Raw genomic sequence first — 26,804 nt, 5'->3', positions numbered from 1 at the left:
CACCTTTACCCGTTCTCCCTATATTTTTGGGAGTAAATTTTGTATTTTCATTATTATTAAATCAAAAAAATCCTTGCCCATCTTCCTCATATATTTTGGTGATTTGGCGGAGCTGCTCGTAACAAAAGCAAACATTTAATTGGGTGAACTAAAATCTAATTTGTTGAGTTTCACTGAGTACCTAAATTAACAAGCTGGTGTTCCAACTTTAAATGTCTTTGCGTCCCATATTATCAATATGGTACTCCAATTTCAGATCCTAAGAGAAGAGTTCTAAGTGCGAAGGCCAATTTTTAGATAGAACCAAAAAAGAAAGACCAATTTCAAACCAAAGGCAGTTAGGGTGTCAAAACTCTTGTTTTTGAAAAAAAAGGCTAGATCTTGCTTATTGACAGAGAGCAGGGGCAAAAAACTCGTCGGATTCGCGTCAGAATATATAAATGTCTTTTACCCTAAAAGTATCGTATTTTCCCCGAGTTTTACAAAAGAAAGTTTCAATAAAACGGGTAAAAAATAAATTAATAAGTATTAACTTTCATTAAGATTAAAAAGCTGCTTTTAAATTGTTACACAATTGGCAACCTAAAATGGAGTTAACGAATGAGGTACAAATTTTACAATTTTTTCAAAAAAGAGTTATTCAACTTTTGAAGTATACCTATGCTCTTAACGTTTTAAGTTTAATTCTGTAAGGACGAAAGGATCCTGCTCATATATATCTTTTTTATCTAATCAAATGCGAAGAAAGTGAACAGTGTAAAAGTCAGGCTGTTAATTATTTTTCATATTTCGTGTTTATCTCTGAAAAATATATGGGTAAGCAGTTTGAAGTCCAGAACTTAGAGATGGGACTCGCTAAACGCTAAGAGCGAAATGGTTTCTACTAAGCCAGGCCGCCATCCTCTTATTATAAATCCTACGCTAATAAAAATATTACGCGACTTGTGCTTATTCAATGTTTTATTTTGTAAATATGTTACCGTGAATGTCTGAAATCTGGTTAATGTTGACATTCAGCGGTGAATGTCCGGAATTCTTTTTTTTTTCTGCTTGGATTTAAATAAGTATGTTAGTCAGCTCTTTCAGTCTTACTCAATCCATGATGGTAAAAGTTAAAGCTAGGTTGGGTGAGATAATTTTAAGTTAGGTTAAGCTAAATTTGGTGATAAATATCAGAAATAAGCTAAAAACCTAAGCTAAGGAAATCTAACCTAATCTATCATAATCAAACTTTACGTTAAACTGAATCTGATTAAAATCAGAAAAACAAAATTTTTCAATAAAAACAAAATTTAATGTATACAAAAAAGATCGTAAAAAAGGTTTGTCCTTTAAATAATTTGACCAGAAAATAAGCAAAAACAATAGTTTGGTAAATGAATTCTCTGCAATACCTGAAATCCTTCTACCTCACAAGCTTGGTTTTACAAAAAAACTGTACTTTTGCTTGCATAAGAGGCAATATTTCATTCTGCATCTTCTGGTCACAAAAATTCATCGTTAATAAATCAATGTCTAAATGATAGGACAAAAATCTCATTTCTATAATTTAATGTATACAAAACAAATTGTTTTATTCCATCTTGAATAAATTCTTTCATTAAACCAGGTAGCAAAAGAGTATTTTCTATGCGTTATTTGTGTGTTTTATAGAGACGACCATTAAGGAGGATTGATCATAAGGAGGATTGATCATAAGGAGGAGCACCATAGTGATCCCTAAACGTTGCTGGAAAAACTCCAAACTGTCTGAAATTGGACTAGTAGGGGAGGTTTATTCGTTCCCCCCGACTTTCTCTAGTCTCTTAGTGAGAGGTAGCGTCGATTGTTGTTTTCTACAAACGCCAAAGTTCACCCCCTTCTGTAGATTTCCTGTATTTTCCTCCTAACTTTTTAAACAACAAGATAGACACGAAGGTACATAGCTCAGCTCAGTTATCTTGAGTCTAGCAAGCAGAGAACAGAGTCCTCTTTATCTGTTTCTCTGTGTTTTTTAAGGAACTGGAATGAAGTAATTACCCTCAAAAGTTTCACTGTTGATTCTTTCAAAAGGAGATTCAATAGTCGTCTAAGTCCTCGACAAAATACTAGTGGCAAATTAGATGTTTAGTTATACCTAGCACCACGAATTTAGGTATAAAAAAGGAAAAATTACCGTCCAATCCTTGACAAGAAGTGAACTACACTTTTCCAAGACTTTAAAGATATACAGATTCCGTTAGATGATCATGACTGAAATAGACATGCCGTATTAGTTGTAAGACAAATAATGTCATTGGAAAGTTATTATAAAGTAACCAAATTCTCTTTTCAAAAGGTTGTGGTGGTATTTTGCATGGCCCAGCTGGAATTATACAGTCTCCAAGTTTCCCTTCACGTTATCCTCATAATACTGAATGTGTTTGGCAGGTCCAGGCTGATACTAGTTTCAGAATAGTTTTCAGTTTTACAGAAACATTTGACCTTGAAAGCAGCAATAATTGTCAAAATGATTACGTTGAGGTGAGTGACTTTCAGATTTTGAAAATAGATTTGTCTGTGGTTTATTTTAAGCTTTCAAAATTCAGTTATGTCTTTTTTAATGCCTGATAACTTTGAGTTTAGTGTTACATATATTGCTTCCATGAAAAGGCGCATTTCATATTATTGAAATTTCAAATTAGAGGATATCATCGGAAATCAAAATATTGGCCTAGAGCTTAACAATATGACCGAGATACTTGCTCACAAAAGACTTTCTGGGCGAGACACATATTCCAAAAATAAAGTCATCATATGAAGAATTTAATCAATAATCGAAAAGTAGAAACAATCAAATGGTTGGAGAAACCTGATTGGAATCGTCACTCTCTTTCCTGTGTCATGCCTTCTGTAAGTTCATGGCTTTTTAGTGTTCTTTGGATTAGTAGTACGAAGCCACCTTTTTCCTGTGGCATTTTCTGCATTGAGCTAGATCCTGTTTATTCCAACGTGGCTCAGGCAAGTACTCGGAGAAGAATTTCTGGGGGAGAAATTGGCATATATTCAAAAATGACAAATTTTGATACGCTGAATCTGATGGTGTGATTTTCGTTAAGATTCTACGACTTGCAGGGGTTGTTTCTCCTATTTTATAAAATAAGTCAAATATTTGCAGGCTCATAACTTTTGATGGGTAAGTTTAAACTTGATGAAACTTATATATTTAAAATTAGCATTAAAATGCGATTCTTTTGTTGTAACTATTTGTATCAAAATTCCGTTTTTTAGAGTTTCGGCTACTACTCAGCCGGGTCACCCCCTACTACAGTTTGTTATCACGAACTGTTTGATAATGAACTTTAGCTTAAAGAGTAGGGCGTTGAGGAGGGGACAGCCCCTTTTAAGTATGGAATAATTTCTGTTTCTTTTAAATTTTAATGTCGCTCCTTATTTTCAGTTGAAAAAACTTGTTTTTTTTTATTATTGAATACAATCTATAACGTAAGTGAAATACTATCATGTATCTTTTTTGCTCTTCAAATACACATGAATGGGACGTCATTCATATGATTTTTTTTTTAATCAAGGCTCTAAAGTGTAGACAGCCGAAGGGAACAGGTTGCGGCCATAACCCACTAAAATATTGCGATGCCCCACTGATGTGGCCTGCATCTCATGTCGGGAATCGCGACTTTAAAGTGTCTTATCTTATTATGCAATAAGCCATTTTAGGAGCTTTAAACGAGTTAAATCCTGATTCTCCAAAATCAATATCAGGGAGTCAATATTAGAGAGTTGTTTGGAGGGTCGAATTTTCTGCAATATTAATCAGTTTAAATATTCTGAAAAGTGGGATCTTATCATAAAAAATCTGTATCATAACTAGTTTATTCTTAGGTCAAGATAATTCAGTTTCAATTGCAGATTTCTGAACCAGACGATGACGGTAATTCACTGTCTCTTGGAAGATTCTGCGGTAAACAAGTGCCAGGAACTGTAGTATCCAATAGTAATGCGCCAAAGATTACGTTCAGGTCGAATGCTATGGTTAACGGAGATGGATTTAAGGTTAGTTGCTTTTTTTACTGAAACTATGGTAAACTATGTTAGTGTGTATGTAAGGTGTTTGTGTTTGTCATAAAGTAAGTATAATTCAAGACAGGCAGGGATGCAGCAATATTTTTGGAGGGAGCCAATAATAGAAAAACAAATTTTAAAGAATTTGAATAAGAAGTTTCCAAAATTTTTGAAATAATAGTCTTTTTTGTAATGGGGGGGGGGAGGACTTGGTTCCAAGTCCATTATAAACGGACGAGATATACCTTTAGAGTGTGGCTTTATATATCAAAATCAGTTATTCGACAGAAAAGTTATTCATCTCGATTGTAAAATATTACGTTTAACTTAATATCTAGATTATGACACTGCTGTTCTATTAACCAGTAGCATCTTGCTCAAGATCTATTGACCATGAGTTCAAAATCTATTGACCAATAGCATCTTGAGTTCAAAATCTATTGACCAATAGCATCTTGAGTTCAAAACCTTTTGACCAATAGCATCTTGAGTTCAAAATCTCTTCACCAATAGCATCTTGAGTTCAAAATCAATTGACCAATAGCATCTTGAGTTTGAAATCTAGATTGTGAATTCGGCAATCTTGCTGGTGAATTGGATATTCAATTAATTAATTAAATAATAGCAGTGACGCAATAGGCTTTAGAACTTACGGCTAGGGAATGGAGAATTCTCATGTTTGCAGTAATATTTGTTCGTTTCAAATTTAACTTGAATATTATACTTAATTTTTACTCGTTTTGAGATTTATTTATTCAGGAGTGCCTTTTATCTTTATGTTCGATATGATAATTTATTTTAAGCAAGATTGTTGCATTCGATTTTGCCCATTCACGGTTCTTAAATTGCAGGTTATGTATTTTACTATTCCACACTTTGCAGTTCCCCAAACCGGTTTTATAAACATGTTTTGTAAATCCGCTTGTTCCTCTAATAATTCTGACCCCTCTTTCAATAATTTAGTTTCTCAATGGAAAATCCTTAGGATTTTTCTTCATCTTAGACCTATGAATCTAGTACCAGTTTGAAACCAGTAAGATATGCGATGTGACTAGCTTAGATGTCACTGCAAAACCTCTACATGAATCTAGTCACGTCAAAAATGGCATTTTCATGAAAGTGAAAAAACTAACGTCAAGATCATAGTCTCTATTAATTTTATGATGAAAATCTTAATAAAATCTGCCTTTGGCATGCTGTTGTGTTAAATGTCTGTGATTTTGTGCTCCGTATTCACCAATATACCTATGTTTCATGAAATTCTACGTTGATGTGAGAGGTGGTATACACGTAAATAAATTTATGAGACGACCTTGTCTTAGAATTCTAATGTATTTACCAAACCATAGTGTATATAATTAAAAACCTCAATCTTTCAAATCAACATTGAAGTAATTTAATATTTATTCATTTGCCCTAAGAAGATTTTTTAACGAAAATGATTAATTGTCATAATGTTTGGCCTTTGTTTTTGACATATAGTGTCCAAACTCAATAAGGTTATGGAAGGGGATGTGGTGAAAATAAGTTTCTGTTTTTATTAAAATTATCAGTCTGTCCTTAGCGTTAATTTTTATACAGATACCATGGGCTCGAGAATGTGGCGGAATGTACTCAGGCTGACAGAAACCATATCCTTTCCTGGTTAATGATAATTTCTTGTTAATTTTTATACAGATATCATGGGCTCGAGAATGTGGCGGAATCTACTCAGGTCCTACAGGAACTATATCCTCTCCTGGTTTTCCTGACAGATATGATGACAACTTAACCTGTACTTATGTTATCAACGCCACTTCTGAAAGTTATGTACTGCTAAGCTTCGAAGATCCTTTCGAGCTAGAAGGTAATTTGAAATCTACGAAATTTGGCTCATTTTTAATCGTCACAAAGAAAAAAAAAAGATCATTTTGCACATGCAAGTTTCTTATACATGTGTCTTTTCAATCATCTTATTTTTGAGCAGTTATTCTAGGTCATGATAGGATTTGAATTTTGCTTTAGCAGCCAGATTTGCACCGCCTGATCAATAATTATATCTTCTTACGACTTGTTCGGTATGCTTTCGTTCTGGATCAGAGTGGGAAAATCAGTTTTCTGGCCCTCAGAATTTTTTTTAAATAAATAGATTGAGTATTTTATTACAAAAATACATAATGAACTGACAACAAATTAAAATTTCCTTGTTTGTGCTCTGTTAAAAATGTACCATTAGCAATGGCATACATATTGAGAGGCATTCAAAAGAAAAGCTTAATAGGAAAAATCAGGAAAATTCTGCCAGAGATCAGACACACCTTCCGAAATTAATTAAATGACGTTTTTGCTATGATAGATTTATCCTTCTCTTTAGAATTCAGCCAAAGTGCATAGTTATGTAGCTGCTATAAACAAAACAAAATTGATATACTGTCTTCTCTGAAATTAGTATTTGTCATGGGAATTCAGCTGGTACTTCTGATAGATGGGTCTCTTTGAAGTCTTCGTAGGAAATGTCTCGAAAGACCTCTCTGATCACCAGCTCAAAATACAACCAATTATATAATTTTTTCAGGAAAAGTATCAAAATAAGAAAATGAAAGAGGAAGAAAAACTAGAAAGAAAATATCCACCCTCTTGAAAAGGTCTTCCTCATAATCTTTCTTTTTTTTAACTAGTACTTCTTTCTCATACCAAAAAATTTATTGATTCGTACCAAAAAGTTAAAAAGCTCTCAGCTCGTAATTTCTTTTGATTTAACTCCTTTTTATGACAATTAGATAAAATAAATTTAAAACTTTTTTGTGGGTTAAAATGTTAATTTCCATCTCATCTGTGTAATTTTTTTTCATAGGCGTAACCAGTAAATATCTCATTGAGCGTAGTTATGACAATTCATAAAAATGTATAGGAGGGGGAGGTATTTATTCAGTTTTTAAAACTAAGATACAAGAAATGTGTTTTTTCAAATCCAGGGAAGATTTTTTGGGAAAGGGAGAATAGTTTTTCTCAGGAATTAAAACATTATTTTTAAAACCTATCGGGCAATTGCCATCCTGTCTCAAAATTGGCATTGCATTATTTCTTTATTTTCTCTTTCTAAATTATTTTCTTTGGGGCTGTAATACATATTCTCTTGTTGTCATGTTTAGTCTTCGTGGTGTCAGAAATTTTTACAAATTCTACATTCCCTTATAGCAAGATGACATAATAGCTTTTTTAAAATCACCACACAGCATTTTATAATTGATGAAACTGAACATCATACTATCATAACTAATGATTCATTTACACTTTGCGGAATCCGCCCGTATCTTTTCGAACTATGGCCCAGAAAACGCTACGTTTTAAGGCAAAGTTTTCAAATAAATGCATCAGCATGACCTAAATTGAGCAATATTAAGCAAGAATGAGCCAAATCCCACCATTTTTCTTGGTTTTCTTATAGCCTGGGTGAGCAGTATCACACAAGCTGGAGCAGCCTTGAACCAATGGTGTAAGATCATGAAGTATTGGACGATCCATAGTCACGGTTTTATTCATTTAAAGTCCTTGCCAAGAATTCTTATTGATTAGACCAAATTATTGCTTAAAGCTAGAAAGTTTTTCAAGCACTAATATGGACAGAATTTCCGCAATAATTGCTAAATCCAGACGGATTTCCGCGCTATGAGGTAGGGGGGGGGGGGGTAGCTTTCCCCTCCAGACCCCAGTTTCCCTCCCTCAACCCTAGTTTGCCCCCCTCCCCCATCTGAAATTTAGTTTCTTCAAAAATCTTGTCAAAACTAAGTCAAGCATCCAGAGAAACGGGACAGTTTTCTTAAATGTAAGCCTTTCTTTACCTTATGGTACTATTTGGCTCATTTTTTATTTTCACTGTCATTTTCACATAATTTGGAAAAATTAGCTCAACTTTGCCCCTCCCCCAAAAGGATTTTGGCGAAATCACACCACTGATCTCCTATGAATAGGAGAAATCTAGACATACGGCTTTAAAGATTAAACGGGTTTATTAGTATAGATTAAAGTCACCCGTTCGGCTGTACTTGTGGAATACATCTTTCCCAGACTAGCTCTGGACTTGGCAATCTCAGGTGGCGATTAAGTAATGTGTAAATGTACATTAAATTTACGTAAAACGTATGCTTAGATAACCTTCAGTTTTCAGCGTATTCTATGCTGACCTTGAGGAATACTCCAGTCATCCAATAATATGACTTATATTCAGTTTTAATCACCTTTACCTTCCATTCTTCATCATGTTTTACATACCTGAACTCGTTATCTCTTGAATCGTTTTATGTTTCACCCTCAAAGCCCAACAGTCTCATTCATACATTCAGAGATTGGAGGGGGCATCTTTTTCCTTATATTCCCAATATTTGTGTACCATGATTGCAGTAATAACTGCAAACTAGTTAAAAGAAAATCACAGCCCATAGTAGCCAAAATTTAAAAGCAGGTTAATAACAGTTTCGAGTGAAAAATATTTTTTGTGTTACATATTTTGAAGATAGTAATTTTCATTCAGATCCCAATGAGCTGCAATTTTAAGCTACCAAAGGAAATTTAACATTTAAAAAAAAAACTGCTTGAAACCCCATAAAAATATTGCCCATTTGAAATCAAAGCTACACCGCTGCAATTGCCTTTGTCAAAAACGCTAACAAGAGGCTTAGAGTCCCACTTGAACAACAGCCCCACCTTGAACAACAGGGAAAATAATATATTTAGATGGGTAGTATTGGACTGCTTTTTTCCTTTTTTCAAGAGGGGATCGCATTGATCAGTGATCGAAAGATACCGGGAGAGGTCTCATCTGTGCTTGAATAAAAATGTTTGATTTATTTCATCTAGGAAATCCATCTTGTATGTACGACTCTGTTGGACTCTACCAAGGAACTGGTATTAATGGTGAAAGGCTTGCTAAATTCTGCGGCAATGAAAAACCAAAATATGTATACAGTTCAAAAGGCCCAATGACAGTCCATTTTTCTACTGATGAATATCGAAACGGAAAGGGTTTTATGGCACAATATACAATTGAAGATAGCTATCTTCGTTTTGTTTTAGTCTTGCTTGTTTTTAGTTTTGTTGAATTAATTTTTTACTTTAAACACCTAACTTACTTTCAATTATTCTCATTTTTCTAGTCTTGCTTTTTAATTAGTTTTGTTTAGTTTAGTTTTCATTTAATTTTTTTTATTACTTGCCTTATTTTCAATTGTTCTCCTTTTTGGGGGGTTCCTACAAACACAAAATGTGGACATATCAACATGTCTGCACACACAGGTGAGTAAAGGGTGGTTGTTTAGTTCTAAGAATAACTCAAAGAATCTCTGCCTCGAAACTGAAAAAAAGTGACCTCAAAATGCGCTTATGACGTGTTCATTCCCTGGTGGTACTGATATGTCAGTGAAAAAATGTAGTCAAAAGCTAAAGAATTCACAGAAGAATCCAAATAATACCAAAGGTACTTTTATAATTTGGTCAAAATCGTTAATATTGAAATAAAAAATACGGACAATGTTTTCAATCCAAGCCGTTGCAAAATAGGTCATGTAATCTAGATGGTATGTAATTTTCTTTAACATATTTTGTTAGCTATTAGTTTTCAAATCTATATACTCTTCCACTTGCTGATTTATTATGTCTTGTAAAAGTGTTCACTGTTTTAAACTAATTTTATTTTCTCCAGGACCATCCTTTTCCTTGGGAGGTGTGGGTTGCACTCGAATCAGCCCTCCTTTTGAGACCTTAAAAACTATTAAAAAGTAAAATGTGTCCTAAAGTAACACAAAGTAGGGCTAATCCCTCTCCCAAAAGGTACTAGATACACCCCCAACCCCCCATCCCTGGCATCCGAAACTAAAAATAGTAACGGTGTATATAGCTGTGCTATCAGGGTATAATTATAAATTTGAATTTGGTAGGCTGATTAGTACAATTTTATCAATTCACCGGAACATAGGGGGAGGACAAAATGTACATTTCATTATCAAGGGCGAATTTTTGTTGTTTTTGTTAAACTCTTTAATGAATTTATCCGAAAAAAGAAATTTTTCGATGAAAATACCTAGAAAGAGCAATTTTTCAAAACTGGGGGGATCTAGAGGGTTAGACGTTTTCCCTGTCCCCCTCCCTCAATCAAAGCCTCTGGATAATAAAATGTATCTTGCAGAATTCCAGAACCGAGGAATGCGTCCAAGCTATTACTGAAAGAAGAATGGGCGATTTCCCAGTTTCTTCTCTATTTTCCAGACTTTTATTTATCAAATTATGAGCAACTATAATTCATGCAAATTAGTAGTAATCAACAATTGACCTCTTCAACGCTTTTACTTATTTGCCGGTTTAAAAACCCCTATTAATGTCAAACACTTGAAAGGTATTTGCAAGTAGTAAAAAAGATATAGAAGCCACACAATTGCAAAATATAGAAGCCATACCATTGCAAAGTTTAATCAGCAAAATAGCAAAAAACAAGTATTTGTATATTATGCCACTACAAAAAAAAGACATCCCAGCCAAATAAAACAGATGTCCCTTAGTATTTAACTAATGCTGACTATTCTGGGTGCAGATTTTTAACGGACTACGAAATACTACAAACTATCTTACCCATCATGAGTTGCTGCGATTTCAAAATTAATTAAATTTTAGAAAAATCCGCCCGTCTGAAAAATACCCCCCCCCCCCAAAAAAATAAAAAAAAATAAAATAAAATCCTCCCAGAGAAATCCCATGGAAAATCCCCTCTTGGGGAAAATTTTTTCCGCAGAAAATTCCCCCATCACTTGGATGGATTCACCCCCCACCCCTTTGAAGTTTTTGTCCATCTCTTAAAAAATCAACAAATATGCATATAAAAAATTTTGATTAATTTTTTTGAGTTATTTTTCTTGCCTCCTCCTCAAAAAAATCCCCTCCCCCATGAAGGAAAAATCCTGGATACGGCCTTGCTCACAGCACACGGTACCATAGTTTGCAGGACACGTAAATGATATAAAAATTTAGGAAAGGTGATTGAGGCTTCATAATGCAACAGACTTACGGTCTTTCTGCAAGACCACTCAACACCTAGTTCTACAGTTTGTAACTTATTTACTAATCTAGGAGAGGCTATGAAGACTTCAAGATACAGCATACTTTCGGAGTATCTTGTATGGTACACAACTCAATTCCATAGTTATTGTGATACGTAACTGATGGATAAACATAGGAAGGGGTAAAGACTTTGGGACAAAACACACCTACACTTTATCTACTAGTTTAAACAAAACCCAATGCCATAGTTTTTGCGACACGCAAAGATATAAAAAGGTCAGAGGAACTTAGCTAGAATTAAAGAAAGACAAAGAAAGTCGATACGAAGAAAGACAAGAAGAAAAAACAGGAAAGGAAAAAAGACAAAAACAAATATTTTGTTCTTCTTTAAGACTTACATTTTGTATGTCCTTTTATAACCTAAATTATGCTCGCTTATTGAACAAATATTACAACGTGCTATCGCGGTTCTGGTAACACATAGTGAATAGTCAGAAATATTTGTCTGAGTGAAGGGCCTTGAGATAACTTCAAGCTAACACAAGATTCAGGTGAATTATCTGGAAACTATAGGAAACTACAAGCAAAATCGATTAAATTCTGAATTTTCTATAAGTTTATTGTTTTTTTTAGAATGTGGAGGCTTGATAACTGAGCCATCTATAATCAAGTCCCCAGCTCATCCTAATCCGTACCTGCATAATATTAACTGTACATGGACAATACAAGCTCCACCCAGTATGGTCCCGTATGTTAAGTAAGTCTATTGATATATTTAAGTTATCTTGGCTTTTCTATGCCAATTTTGAATAATTAGGCTATGTAAAAAAAAAAAAAAATCAGAACCCTTATTTGTCTGATGCTTCGCTGTCAACCTACCTGGAAAGGTCTTTTTAGTGATTATTATTATTTTTATTTTTATTTTTTTGCTTGTCTTGTTTTCTTTTGTCGGTCATCTGTTCAAACCAAAATGTGATAAGCACACAGATCTTCTGAGTTCTTTATTTAACAATAAATTTCATAAACAAAAAACTGCTTCAAGACAATCTCCCCCATAAAGTTCCATGGCCGGGAAAGAACAGGGGGGGGGGGGGGGGGGAAATACCAACACACAAAAAAAATCATCGTCACAATATGTTTTATTTAGTTATAATGTGCATTTGATAGAAATTAATTTCAAACTGTTTGTGTTTTAAAATGCTTAGCCTATATATTTAAACCTTTTTATAGGTATAACTAGTAAATGCCTTATTGAGGATGGAGGGTGGGACTGTTCGAATTATTAACATTAATACATTTACTAAAAAGGGTCAATTGTGAAAACATTTGCTTTCGACTTGATCAAATATTTTATACAAGTATCAATCTATATATATATGAAATGCTTCAACATAGCTCATGTCTAGTATTTTTCTGTTCATCTTAGACTAAAATCAAATCCATATATTAGCCAAGCTATTACAGATGTCACTGTATAGCTGTGAAAATGTCTGACTTTATTTTAGAGGAGCAGGTTCACAAAATGAAATCCACTTGGACTGGTTTTATTTTATTGCTTTTGTTATCTTTTACGAGAAAGTCACCTTTCCTCTCAAATACCTGTAACTCTTTTTGAGAGATTTTACTCTATTGTTCTCAGCTTTTATTAGAAATTAAATAAAAAACAAGTTTCTTGAACTGAAAGTAAGGAGCAGCATTAAACCTTAAAACGAGCAGAAACTATTACGTATAATAGGGGGGGGTTCCCCTCCTCAACACCTCACTCTTCACGCTAAGGTTTTTCGACACTTTAAAAAAAAGTTACTTACTGTTCTTATTAAACGACCTTTGTGTTTCAGGAATCGTGTTCAAGAACTGGGACAAAATTTAAACTTTAGTTAAAGAGCCAGGGGTTAAGAGGGGAAAACCCCCCTCATATACATTATAATTTCTGTTCGTTTTAATTTTTACTGCTGCTCCTTACTTTCAGTTGAAAAAAACTTGTTTATCCTGTGGACAATCAATCCTGGTGAAAATTTACCCCGGAAAATTACCCTTTACATCTCCACGTGTAAAACTGAATCGGTAAAAAGAGGGAAAGACGTATAAAGGAAATTCGTATAGGAATTCCGGCAAATTCCCCTAGTATAAAATTTTCCTAGAAAAGTTCACCCCTTGAAACTTCCGTCTCTACGGAAAACTCTCCCCGTAAAAAATACCCCCCAGCAGAAAATTTTTCCTCCCCTCCGCTCACGAAAAACGTACGCATACTTCCCAATGACGAATACTATGCGTAAACACCTTTAACTTAAACACCTTTCCCCAGTGTTTGTGGGGGAAATGTTATCTCCAAATACATAGTTATTGGGCCTTTCAACTATGCTGAACAAATTAGCCATCTCAAAATTTTGATCAAACGATTTTGGTAAAAAAAGGGGCTTGGGAGGGGGCCTAGTTACCCTCCAATTTTTGTGGTTACTTTGAAAGGGCACCAGAACTTTTCATTTCCGTTATAATGAGTCCCTCCACGTCCAATGCCCACTGGATCGATGTGATCACCCCTGAGGAAAACAACAAACAAATAAACACCCATCCGTGATCTTTCTTCTGGCAAAAATCACAAAATTTCACATTATTGTAGACAGGAGGTAAAACCGCTTCACTACGGTTATTTGATACGCTGAATCTGGTGTTGTGATTTTCATGAAAATTCTATGACTTCTTCTAGGGGGTCTCCCCCTCCCCTTTTTTACGAAAATTAAATAAATTTTCTCAGGTTTGTGGTTTTTGATGGGTAAGACTAAACTTAATGAAATTTATATATTTAGAATCAGCATAATAAGCCAATTTTTTCATATATTTATGTATCTGTTTTTTAGAGTTTCGGTCGCTATTGAGCCGGGTCGCTCCTTGCTTAGCCTACAGTTCGTTACCACAAACTGTTTGATTGACCATACCTCTCTTATGTCTCTCGTCGTCTCACAGCCACCATATTTGAAGTTTTGAGGAGCTTTGAATACATTTTATTTGATTTTTCAGCAACTGCTCAAAAGTAATCTTATCTCTCATCTGTCTCTTATTATCTTTCGCACTCTATTTTGAGAGGCTCGAGGCTTTGAGGAGCTTTAGTTTTTTTTTTTCTTCAGCCTTGAATAGATAGCCTCTATCCCTCTCATATAACTTGCTTCTCTTGCAGTATTTTGAAAGCTCTGGGGAGTTTAATGTAATCTTCTAAGCCTTTAATAGAAAATCACCATGCCTCTGATGCAGCATGGCTCTTACCATTATACGTCTTTGTCTCAAAATTAACAACTGTTTTATCAAAATTGTAACTGAAAGGACAAACAAGTAGATCGACACTAAGTAATTCTTTTTTATTTTACAAAGTTTTAAGTTCTTTCAAATATCACTTTTGTCCCTTTAAAAGTAATTATCATGGGCAGCTACACAGATGGAGACGTCGTTCCTATTTTTCGGAGCAGCGCAGGAAGTCTTCAACAATTGTGGTCTTCAGCATGTATATTACAGCCATTGCGATGGTTTCTAAAGTTCCGAAATGACGGCCAAGCATTTTGTCTTTTCACTTAAAAAGATCCTACCGTTTTAGCTTCTGTTCGAATGAACCCTCTCCTGATATTCTAGAACCATTGGTTTGATATGATCACCTCCAGGAAAAACGAAAATAAAACATAGAAACACACATCGCGATCATTCTTTTGGCAAAAATTAAAATTCCTCATTTTGCAGATAGAAGCTGGAAACCTCTACACTGGGGTTCTCTGATACGCTAAATCTGATTGAGGGATTTTCTTTATAACCTCTTGACTTTTTGTAGGTTTTTTCCCACCTCTTTTCAAAATAGAGCAAATTTTTCCAGGCTCACACCATTTAATGGGTGGCATTAACTTTAATGAATCTCGTATATTTGGAATCAGCATAAAAAGGCAATTGTTTTGATAAATCTATTGATATCAAAATACTGTTTTTTAGAGTTTCAATAAATATTGAGCTATTCTGTAACGCAAAATAAAAACACAGCTTCACTAATCTCAGTCTGAAAAATCACATAGTTAAGGGACGGAGGTGAAACTCGTATTAAGCGATGGAAGAGTTCTGATAAATGCACCCTCTCAACGACAAAAACTTAGGGCTGCCATATCACTTGCAGTATCGCCAGTCTCATTACTTTTCTGCCACACCTCGTATACATAAATATTATCCAAGGTTGTTTTTACGGAGTTTGTTCACTTTGATTCTTAAATTAATTTAACTTAATTGGAATTAAGTATTCTTAATTCCTTCTTATCACCCTTGTGCACTTTAGAACCAAACCATGTAATTAAGTTAATAGTTTATTAAATCCTGAATAAAGTGTGTGCTCCAAAACTTAACTATCATTAGCGGCAACTTTTTTTTTTTTTAGCGCTTTTATTTTCATAATTTTGGATAGTGCAAAATTCAAAGCAATGTGGATTACTACAGATTCTGAATGGACTGTAGTTTTGGCCTCTTTTATGCATTACAAGTACTTTAGAGGCTAAATTTGTTGTTATATGTCATTTTAGGCTGGATCTAGCAGCAAATAATTCATGAACATTAATGATATTATACGTAGCTCTAGATTACATTCAAAGTTTCTGCCAGTGACACCATCTTGTAGAGCCCTAGAGGAAGCCAAAGAATAAAGTAAAAAAGTTCAAAATAGGGATGATACCTTTTTATTGACAGTGAATAGATATAAAATTATTTTACTGGATATTTCGAACACATATACAGTGTTCATCATCATTAACTGTCAATAAAAAGGTATCGTCCCTATTTTGAACTGTTTTACTTTCGTCATGGAAATGCAGTGTGGTCTTCGAAGTTATCTAAGCCAAAGAATAAATTACTTAATTATTTTCTAAATAGCTGCTTTTAAAAGCTTTTAAGGCTCTCTGATCCCCCTCTGACATTGTCATTGATAATTGCTATCCATTTGCCTTCCGTTATACTCTGCCATCCATATACAGTTTTATCTGCTTTATTTGCAAGATCCTGTTAGGGTAATATAGTTTTATTTCCTCTTAATTTTTTACCAGTAGCCCAAACAATTCCTGAAGAAGGGATTGAATAAATTTAATGATAAAGGAGTTAATGAAAGAAGAACAATCACTTGTGTTGGAAGGAGAATTTGGACCCTTGACCTCCTCCTTGACAAAAAAACAATTGTAAGTTGAGATTTTTGTGATTTGTCCCGTAATTTCTGTATTTTCCAAGTAACATTTAACCAGTTTTTTCTTCAAAGATTTGGTCTTCCCCTGAAATTAATTTTTGCAAATACACCTGCACAAAGACATGATTTAACCATTTGCTTAAATTTGTTTTAACATTCTATAATGTTTTAGGTTTGAAATGTTTGAGCTTGAATCTCATTCAGCTTGTCGCTTCGACTATGTTGCACTCTACGATGGACCAATCTCAAATACATCATTAATCGGAAAATACTGTGGCACTTTCAACTACTCCCTGCCTCGAGTTAAGAGTCGGGAATCAACTATGTCTGTCAACTTAGTCACTGACTCTAGTTTCAACAAAGGCGGCTTCAAAGCTGCGGTTTACTTCACCTACGGTATAAAGCATGTTTCATTGTCAACGTTGCTGCTCTCTTTACTTTTTTATGTTTGCTAATTGTTAGAATTATTTTCGAATAGTCCAATTTCGTGTTACTCAGGCTACTGCTCAATCACAGAGAAATAGAGAGTTTACATGTAAAAATGTCGTGGCTTAAAAGTTTTCGTTTCTTACTGTCTTAAAATTGAATACAAAAGACCCAATCAGGCTTTGCGCTCTTTTTTGCTTGCTCAAAACTTGATATAACAAGAACGAGTAAATACAACGACTGGTTGAAAAGGTTTTTCTTTGGCTCCCCCTTCTGATATACGTTTAAGAAATAATCAAATGGACTTGGGAAAAAACTCACAAAAATAAACGAACGAAATCAAAGAACACTTTCTAAAGTGCAATAATCGGAAAGTAATGTTTCTTTTTCTCTTTTGTTCTAATTTCTCTCAAAATTGGCCTCCGGTAATTTATAACCTTTTACAAGTTATGTTACTTGTATAACCTTTTAACAATCTGCATGGATTTTTTATTGCTGAAAAATCTAGCAAGAAAATTCATAGGGTTGGGGAAAGGACGATATTGCGGTCAGGATTTGCACATATTGTGTCAAGGCACTTGCAAGGAATTGATTCTGAGTGGTGTTTTAAATATAAAAAAAGTGTCTTATATAAATAAATTGTAAAGTCCCAAAGATTTTGTGCGAAAAGAGACTAAGGTTTAAAGGTCGTCCTACATTAAGACCTTCTTATGCTTGATAATTTTTGGGTAAAGTCCCCTGAAAGATTTTGTGTATGCAGTTTTTCAACCCATATTCGAGCCAAATACCGCCAAGGAAGGAATACGCAGAATTTATGCAAACATATATCACCGAAAAAAACTCCGTATTTCTCTTCGATCTCAGAAACATTAAATAAAAAAAACAAGTTTTTTTTTAACTGAATGTAAGGAGCGACATCAAAACTTAAAACGAACAGAAATTATTCCGTGTATGAAAGGGGCTGTTCCTCCCTCAACGTCCCGCTCTTTACACTAAAGTTTTACTCTTTCTCTCAATTCTACATTATTAAACAGTAAATAACTTTAGCGTAAAGAGCGGGACGTTGAGGGAGGAACAGCCCCTTTCAGACACGGAGTAATTTCTGTTCATTTTAAGTTTTAATGTCGCTCCTTACTTTCAGTTAATAAAACTTGTTTTTTTTATTTAATTTCTGAACGTTTTTGAATTAATGCATGTTTTTATTTTGGCTCTCCGCAAATGAATAATTAAAATGAAATTTGCGTATTAATTTTTTTTTTTTTGCTAAATGGCTTTCTCTTAGTTTTGATCAGACGATTTTGAGAAAAAGAGTGGGAGAGGAGGCCTAGTTGCCCTCCAATTTTTCGGTTAGTTAAAAAGGCAACTAGAATTTTTAATTTTTAATGAAAGTTTTTATTAGTAAAAAAAATATGCATAACTTACAAATTAACTTACGTAACGAACTTCTATATTCGTATATTTTTAGTATGTATATGAGGGGGTCTGCTCTCTCGTTAATACCTCACTCTTTACACTAAAGCTTTAATTTTGTCCCAATTCTTTAAGATTGACCCCTGAATCACTAAGGCTGTAGAAAAATAGTTTAAATTACTAAAAATTCTTTAGCGTAAAGAGCGAGCTATTTAGGAATAGATGGACCCCCCATATGCGTAATAATCTCTGTTCGTTTTAAGTTTTAATGCTGGTCCCTACTTTCAGTTGAAAAAACTTTTTCATATTTATTTTTTCATTGTTTTTTTTTAAATAATGCTAGAAAATCTTGCGCCCCCTTCATGGAGTTTCTCTTCTCCCATGACAAATTCCTCCAAGGGAAGATCCTCCCACGTAGCCCCTTCCCCTCAACCCCCCCCCCAACCAAAAAATCATCCTGAAAAGGTCTGTACACTTCCAAATAATCATTACTGTATGTAAACGCTGGTCAAAGTTTGTAACTTGCAGCCCCTCCCCTGGGGACTGTGGGGGAGTAAGTCAGCTCCAAAGACATAGTTAATATGTTTTTCGACTATGCTGAACGAAATGGCTATTTCAGAATTTTGATCCGTTGACTTTAGGAAAAAAATGAGCGTGTGAGGGGGCTTAGGTGCCCTCCAATTTTTCGGTCACTTAAAAAGGGCACTAGAACTTTTAATTTCCGTTAGAATGAGCCCTCTCGCGACATTCTAGGACCACTTGGTCGATACGATCACCCCTGGGGAAAAAACAAACAAACAAACAAATAAACACGCACCCGTGATCGGTCTTCTGGCAAAAAATACCAAGTTCCACATTTTTGTAGATAAGAGCTTGAAACTTCTACAGTAGGGTTCTCTGATACCCTGAATGCGATGGTGTGATTTTCGTATGACTTTTAGGGGGTGTTTCCCCCTATTTTCCAACACAAGGCTAATTTTCTCAGGCTCCTAACTTTTGATGAGTAAGACTAAATTTGATGAAACTTATATATGTAAAATCAGCATAAAAATCCGATTCTTTTGATATATCTATTGGTATCAAAATCCTTTTTTAGAGTTTCGTTTACTATTGAGCCACCATTAGTGTGGTGTGTTATACTCATAACGAACTTTATTGCTGGAATGCACTGTTGTCATGAACTAGGGTGCATCCAGGATTTTTGGGGTTAAAATTAACTTTTAAAATGCATCATTATTTTTTTATATTCATTTTGTTACTTCTTTACGAGTCAGACAGAAGGTTTGAGGGGGTTTTGAACATGGTACCCCCAACCCTCTGGATATGGCCTGGGTAATGAATCAAAGGTGAGATGGGTTTTGAAGAATTTGAAATAGCCTAACCAGTAGTAATTTTAATCCGGTATTTTGGGCTAATATTTGCATATATCTGGTTTTTATGCATCTGAGGGCTTTAATTTTTGTTCTTCACTGTTTTTCCTTTTACTTCCGAGGATTTTCGATATTTGAATGAATAATTTTAATCATTTGTATAATTTTAGATAATTAATAATACTGAATAGTTTTAATCATGTATTTTTTTTACGCGCTTATGTATGATATCTGTGATTTTTTTCCCGATAAAGCACATTTCTCTGTTCGTATTAATCTCTTTTTTGTATTGTTGCTGAACTTTTTTTCTCTTTTTCCTTTTTTTCGATTTTCCCGAACACGCAGCAATGCATCAGGACATTTAGAATCAAATATTCCTGGTCATTATACTTTTTTTCTAATTTTTCCCCGGGAAAGCACTTTTCCTTTTCCGTATTCATCTCTTTTCTATTGTTGTTAAACTTTTCTGTCCTTCTCCTCTCTTTGATTTTCCCGAACACGCAGTAGTGCATCAAGACGTTTAGAATCAAATATCGCTATGTCATCATTTTATTCTATTTTTTCTCTTTTGGTCCTTTATCTTAAATGTTACTATAGGACGTGTTCGTCTTTACTAGGTTGCAACTACCACTGTAGCCATCGATAAATAATCAATGTTCCGTGATTCTATGTTCAATGAATAAATATTTTTTGTTTTTAGAAAATTAATCGTGAAATTAAAGAATATGTAATATTTAAGCTGTCAATTAGACATAGTATATATTTACGTAAGTTATATTCCATGTCCCAGGGCTCCAGGCTTTTCCCTTTTTGCGTGAACTGTCTAAAAACTTTTGTCAGAATAACAAATATACAACACATCTTGATTATTTGGAAGCTTAATGCAATATTTTGAAAATTAAACAAATTTTCTAAAAAGACAAGCATAATATCATTGCTGAGGCATTTAAAATATAAGGAGGGTTTTCTATAGCTTCACTTGTGTTATTATATCTTCAGGTTTGTTTAAAAATTCGAAATTATCGGGCAACCAAGAAAATGAACACACCAAAAAGAACCACTTATGAGTAAAAACAAAAACACCTAAATAGACCAAAAAGAACCACTAATAAACCAAAAAGAACCACTTATGAGTAAAAACAAAAACACCTAAATAGACCAGAAAGAACCACTAATAAACCAAAAAGAACCACTTATGAGTAAAAACAAAAACACCTAAATAGACCAAAAAGAACCACTAATAAACCAAAAAAAACCACTTATGAGTAAAAACAAAAACACCTAAATAGACCAAAAAGAACCACTAATAAACCAAAAAGAACCACTTATGAGTAAAAACAAAAACACCTAAATAGACCAAAAAGAACCACTAATAAACCAAAAAGAACCACTTATGAGTAAAAACAAAAACACCTAAATAGACCAAAAAGAACCACTAATAAACCAAAAAGAACCACTTATGAGTAAAAACAAAAACACCTAAATTTGAGACACGTTTATGGCTGGCATCAGTTGGCAAATTTGCTGAGGGAAAATGCGCCATTGACGGTTAGCATTGAAAATCAAATATCGACATTTCAGGATTTTGTTTAGTGTTGCTTCTACCCATATTTATTCTTCAAAAACAATGCATTTAGTGGCACCACCCTAGAGGGAAAGCATTTGTCTCCCTAGTTCCCCTACCCCTAAGTCTTTACTCCTCCCCCAGTACATTCCAAACAGAGCATTCTTTGTTATTTTCATTCAAAATAGCCCTTTTTGGCATTTAATTAAAAAGAATAGAGAACAAACAAAACCCCTTCCCCTAGACTTTTAAAAATACATTTTGACGTTTAGTATATAAAATTTTGACACAAACACACAAAATAATTCACTTGACTCTTTCTATCGTGTTAGATTTTTTTTTTCTCTCAGAAGTACTATCCCCCAATAGATTTCAAAATAGCCATTTTTGTTGTTTTCATTGAAAGTAGCCCTTTTCGATATTTAATAGAAAATAACAGAAAACAAGCAAAATACCCCCCCCCCCTCGCTAGACTTTGAAAAATACATTTTAACTTATAGCATATAAAATTCTGACACAAACACACAAAAATTAAAATTGTAAGATCCGTGAATAAAACTGATTTAACTCTTTTTATTGTGTTAGATCTTTTTTTCTTAGAAGTGCTAGATATACCCTCTGGTCTTTTTAGAAGTATATACTATTTATCACTGTCGATTTTCAGGAGAAAATCAAGGGTGTGGTGGAATTAGAAATGTGACTTCAACAAACTCTATTGAACTTCGGTCGCTAGACATCGATGGAAACGGACAATATGAACATAATCTAGACTGTCAGTACGTATTTGCTTCAATAACTTAAATTTTTTTAGAAATGAACCCGAATTCAAAAATAAAGTCTTGAAAAATGTCCAAGGGATTAGTTCAAGTAACAAACCTAAACGAGTAGCAGCATCAAAAGCTTAAATGTTCAAATATCAATTTAAACTGGCTTAATTGTAAAATTAAGCACCTTACATATTCATCAAAATGAAATATATATATATATATTATAAATAATTCCTGCTTGGTCATTTGTGACGCGTAGAGGATCCATTGATGTTTCGTGAGAATTTATCCAAATGACGGGTCCCTTTTGTCGGGTCATTCCTTTGGTGATTCAAGTGATTTGTTTGGCTCCTTCACAGATTACAAGAAAACTTTGTGACTTCTAAGTTACCTTTTCTTCTTTTTCTTGTTTTATCCTCCTTTCTGTTTTTGTTTGTTCAATTTTTTTCTGATGCCCTTTGGAGTGATTGCCCCTAGGCTATATTGGAAATATATGTCGGTGATTTTTATTGCGCAAAGCACCTACAGCACGATGCTTAGTGTCATCAGTCATCAGTTATCTATCATCAGTGTCTATGGATAAACTGTAGGTGCTGTTCTTAATATCAATTGCTGCTAAACAAAAAAATTACAATGAATAACAATCATGCTTCTATATAGATGGTGCTAGATCATACATCAGGGGTGTTAGATCCAGTCGAAAGCAGGGTTAACCAAAAACTCTCAAAGAATTATACACTACGCACGTAATCTTCTATTCAAAGTGACGTGAAGTATAAAATTTCATACTTAAACAGTCCCTTCCACATTAGGCTAACTTAAAATCCATAAGACAATCATAATCATGGCTAGTTTATCGTAAGAAGGGTTAGCCATAAACTCTCAAAAAATTTTACACTGTGCACGTAATCTTCTATGCAAAGTGGGATTCAATTCAGTTTATTCAAAAAGAAAAGAAAACACATAACAACAATAATAATAAAGATCCTAGAAGCGAACTTGTTAAGGACCAAAACAACAAAGAATTGTAAATGAAAAAGACAGAGAAGAAAAAAAAGAAAAGAAAAGAGAAAACAAGGGTAATTAAAGCAAATTGAACAACATTTAGAGAAATATAATATCAAGATTTTAGTACATTGTTATATAGCGTCCGAAAACTTGTGGATAGCTCGACACTGGAGGGTATTACATTCCATTGAATTATAGATTTATAAATTGGGGATCGCTGGGCGGAACTAGAGATGCACCTGGGGACAATGAAGGAACGGTTGGATGAACGAAGACAGTGGCCTTCAGAATTATTACTATTAAAATAAGTTAATAAGTGGGGAGGAAGATTTGTATGGTAAGCGGAGTATGCAAGGAATAGATTTAACTTTTTGATGACTTGTTAAATGGGATAATACCAAAATCGTAGTACAAGTCGTGGGTGGGATATAGTCGGGGCAGCTGAAAAACTGCTTTGACGGCACGGTTTTGTGCAGATTTTAATTTATTGGTAACTGAAGGATAAGTATTGCCCCATACAGATCCGCAGTATGAGATATATGGGTAAATAAAAGAATAATAAAGGGTGACAAGGATATCGGGAGGAAGAAAATAATTCACACGATTAATTATACTTACCTGTCGCAAAATTATGGCTCTGATATAGGACACATGTGTTGCAAATGATAGGCAGGAGTCTATGTGGACACCAAGAAACTTGGCAACTTCGACCTGCGGGAGGAGATTGGTAGAATAATTTAGGCCAAGTGCTGGCTGAACTTCATTTTTTTTGTAAGGGGTTTGAAATAATACCACCTGACTTTTCTTGCTGTTAATGGTCATGCAGTTAACGAGACACCACTCCTGTACTCTATTCAGAAGGGTTTGAGTAGAGGTGACGACGGATGGTAAATTAGGACCGGCGATGAAAAAGTTGCTATCGTCAGCAAAAAGTACTGGGTGCACTGATGGGCCCAGGTCCGTAATCAAATCATTAATATAAAGGAGCAAAAGTATTGGACCAAGAACAAAGCCCTGTGGGACGCCCCTCCGGACAGGTAGGGGATGTGAAGTCACCCCGCCCAGTCTCACACTCTGTACTCTACCAGAGAGATAAGAGCCGAACCATGAGAAAGGAACTCCGCGAGTCCCTAGGCTATTGAGTTTACTTAATAAAACACTGTGATCAACCATGTCAAAGGCCTTTGAAAAATCCAGAAATAAGCCCAATACAGTATTTTTAAGGTCAAGTTGGGAACGTATAAACTGTGTGGCGTCTATTAGTGCATGAGCAGTTGAAAATTTGGCACGGAAGCCATATTGATGAGGAGAAATCAACGAATCTGATGACTGATTCCCAAATACAAAGGGAGAAAGACGTCGGAATATAATTCTCTCGAGCACCTTAGATATAACTGGGAGAAGTGAGATTGGACGATAATTGCTTATCTCAGACGGATCGCCTTTTTTATGAATCGGGATAACAATTGCTGATTTAAATATTTCTGGGAAGACTCCATTGGTCATAGACAGGTTTGCTATGTGCACAATGGGTTCACAAATATAGGAAGATACGGTCCTAAGAAGCTTATTACTTATGCCAAAGAAGTCAGGTGTACTACTATTAGAGAGAGATTCGATAACTTGAAGCACCTCTTTGCGATCAGTTGGAGAGAAAAACATGGATCTGGGATTCTTGCTAGGGTGTACTGACTGTGAGAAGGAACAGGAGTTAGCATTTGGAATATTAGTGAAATAATTATTAAAAGCATCCGGTACTAAAATTGGGTCAATTAATCTACCACTGATGTCCCTAAGGTTAATAGGAACAGATCTTGAATTCCTTTTTTTGAAAGGATTTCATTTATTGTAGACCAAATTTTTTGCAGGTTCCCTTTGCAGTGAGAGATTTTTGAATAATAATAATTTTTCTTTGCTTCCCGGATGAGTTTGGTATATATGTTTTTGTATTTTTTATAATTAATCAGGTCAATAACGCTACTGGTTTTGCAAGCTAACTTATATAGGTCATTTTTTCGGTATGAAGAGATTATCAGGCTATTTCACATCCAGGGGCGTATATGGGTAGTTTTTCGGTTTGATTTACGAACTGGAAAGGTTGAACTAATAAGATCACTCAATCCCTGTGTAAAACTACTTGTGGCTGAATTAACATCCTGACAATCCAAAGTCTTGGACCAGTCGAAGGATTTCAAACAATCCGTGAACCGGTTCATATTCACAGTATTATATATTCTATTAGACGTAGGGGTATTAGTTCTACGGGGTTGAGTAGCTGATAGGGAGGGTAAGGAAAGATAGATTGGAAAGTGATCTGACAGGTCAGAAAATATTATTTTGGAGGACAGGTGGTTTCCTAGGGAAGTGGATACAAAAATGTTATCAATTAAAGTAGCGGTAGACCTCATGGGATCAACTCTAGTAGGAAAAAGGATTGTGGGAAGAAGACCACTTGAGGTAAATGTTTCAAAGAAGGTATCACTATCATTGTTATTGCTAACATTTAATAAATTACAATTGAAGTCCCCAAAAACTATTGCCTTCTTTTGTGGTAAATTAATAAAACTAGAAAAATCATCAAACTGATTACAAAAGAAAGGTGTCGGAAATGAGGGTGGTTTATAAAATAACGAAAAAAGAAAAGAATTCTCGTCTACACTTATGTCGACGATTATTGAATAAATGCATCTATTATTTATAGGTTGCGAGAACAAGAATTCACAATCGAATAGTCTGGTGAATTTTAGACTTGATCGGATGTAAAGAGAAATGCCACCAGAGGACTTGGTTAATTTTCTTTCAATATGAATAGCTTGAAAGCCAGTGAGGGAAAATTCATTAGTATCATCAATTTCTGAAAGCCACGTCTCCGTTATTCCAATTACGTCGAAAGGGCAGTAACCATTTGTTAAAATTAAATCTTTAAAATTAGCCCACTTATCCCGTATGCTTCTGATATTAAAGCAAATTACATTAAGTTTGGTCTCTTCCATTAGCTTAGGTTTCACATTTTTCACAAAATCAAAAGTGTCGAGATATTTACAGTTAATTTGGTTTAAAGGGCTATCGGGGCTAGCTAAGGTGTTGGTGGACAGATTATTTTGGTCATCATAATAATTAAAAACAACATTATTGCACAGTGACAAATTATTAAGAAACGTAAAATCTTGTAAAGTACTTGTACTTGTGTTTGTTTGACTGTTCATTTCTTAAGCAGTAGTTTCTGTGCTTCTGGACATTTATACGAATAACAGGGGTGGTCGGAGGAGCCACAGAGAGCACATTTCATGACAAGTTGACACGGGTTTTCTTTGGAGTTCTGGTGGTCACCAGCGCATTTAGAGCATCTCGGGGAAGCTTTACAGTTATTTGCAGTATGGCCGTAGCACTGGCATTTGTAGCACTGGGTAGGCAAAAACTTGTACTCAGTTATAGGTAGACGCTCGTAACCAATAACAAGAGGATTCTCAGTGGCATAGTTTAGGTGGTCACGTGACTCAAACTTTAATCGAAAAGACCTCGTACTTCCTAACTGAACAACTGCTATACAGTTATTAGCGAGATCGCATAGGTCACTTTTAGATGTTCCGTCAGGCACTCGGCGTACTATACCGAAAAAGGCAGGACTCTTCACTTTAGCATTAATGGATTGGTCTGCTTTGCTTAATGCATCTGCCAAAGTATTTGCGGCACCCTTGTCCGACAGAACTACTTGCCATGCATCCCTCCTAGGCCTCAAAACAACTATGCTTGAACTGACACCCCCACAAGCTTTATCCAGGAAATCTTTTCGAGCGTCAGGATTATTCAAGTTTTTTGGTGGATTTTTCACAATAACTGAATAGGACGGTTTTGCGGGTGGGGGAGGTTTCATATCAGGAATAGTTTGCACGACTGACCTTGCTTTATGGTGCTCAGCGAAGCTTTTAAATTCCATGTAGAGTTCATTAACCTTTCGAGTTAACGTAGCTGTTGTCTCCCCTGGCACACATGGGACCTGA

At 34.7% G+C, this 26,804-nt stretch overlaps 1 protein-coding gene across 16 annotated transcripts in view; it reads left to right on the top strand.

The window, feature by feature from the left end:
• Positions 1–26,804, top strand: part of LOC136038156 (cubilin-like) — a 321,162-nt gene that overhangs the window by 262,904 nt on the left and 31,454 nt on the right. For 11 of the 16 annotated variants that reach the window (XM_065721206.1, XM_065721204.1, XM_065721202.1 and 8 more), the window contains 7 exons: positions 2,318–2,502; positions 3,886–4,029; positions 5,716–5,884; positions 8,875–9,067; positions 11,699–11,821; positions 16,431–16,654; positions 21,693–21,804. In XM_065721206.1, the coding sequence (XP_065577278.1) occupies positions 2,318–2,502; positions 3,886–4,029; positions 5,716–5,884; positions 8,875–9,067; positions 11,699–11,821; positions 16,431–16,654; positions 21,693–21,804 (1,150 nt within the window). Of the gene's footprint in view, positions 1–2,317; positions 2,503–3,885; positions 4,030–5,715; positions 5,885–8,874; positions 9,068–11,697; positions 11,822–16,430; positions 16,656–21,692; positions 21,805–26,804 lie in introns of those variants that run through there. The other 5 variants (XR_010620136.1, XM_065721203.1, XR_010620137.1 and 2 more) reach the window with 5 other exon arrangements.

This window comes from Artemia franciscana, chromosome 17 (assembly GCF_032884065.1).
Source record: "Artemia franciscana chromosome 17, ASM3288406v1, whole genome shotgun sequence".
Classification (NCBI taxonomy): domain Eukaryota; kingdom Metazoa; phylum Arthropoda; class Branchiopoda; order Anostraca; family Artemiidae; genus Artemia; species Artemia franciscana.
The sequence above is the reverse complement of the archived record's forward strand: the minus strand, read 5'-3'. Positions and strand labels throughout refer to the sequence as shown.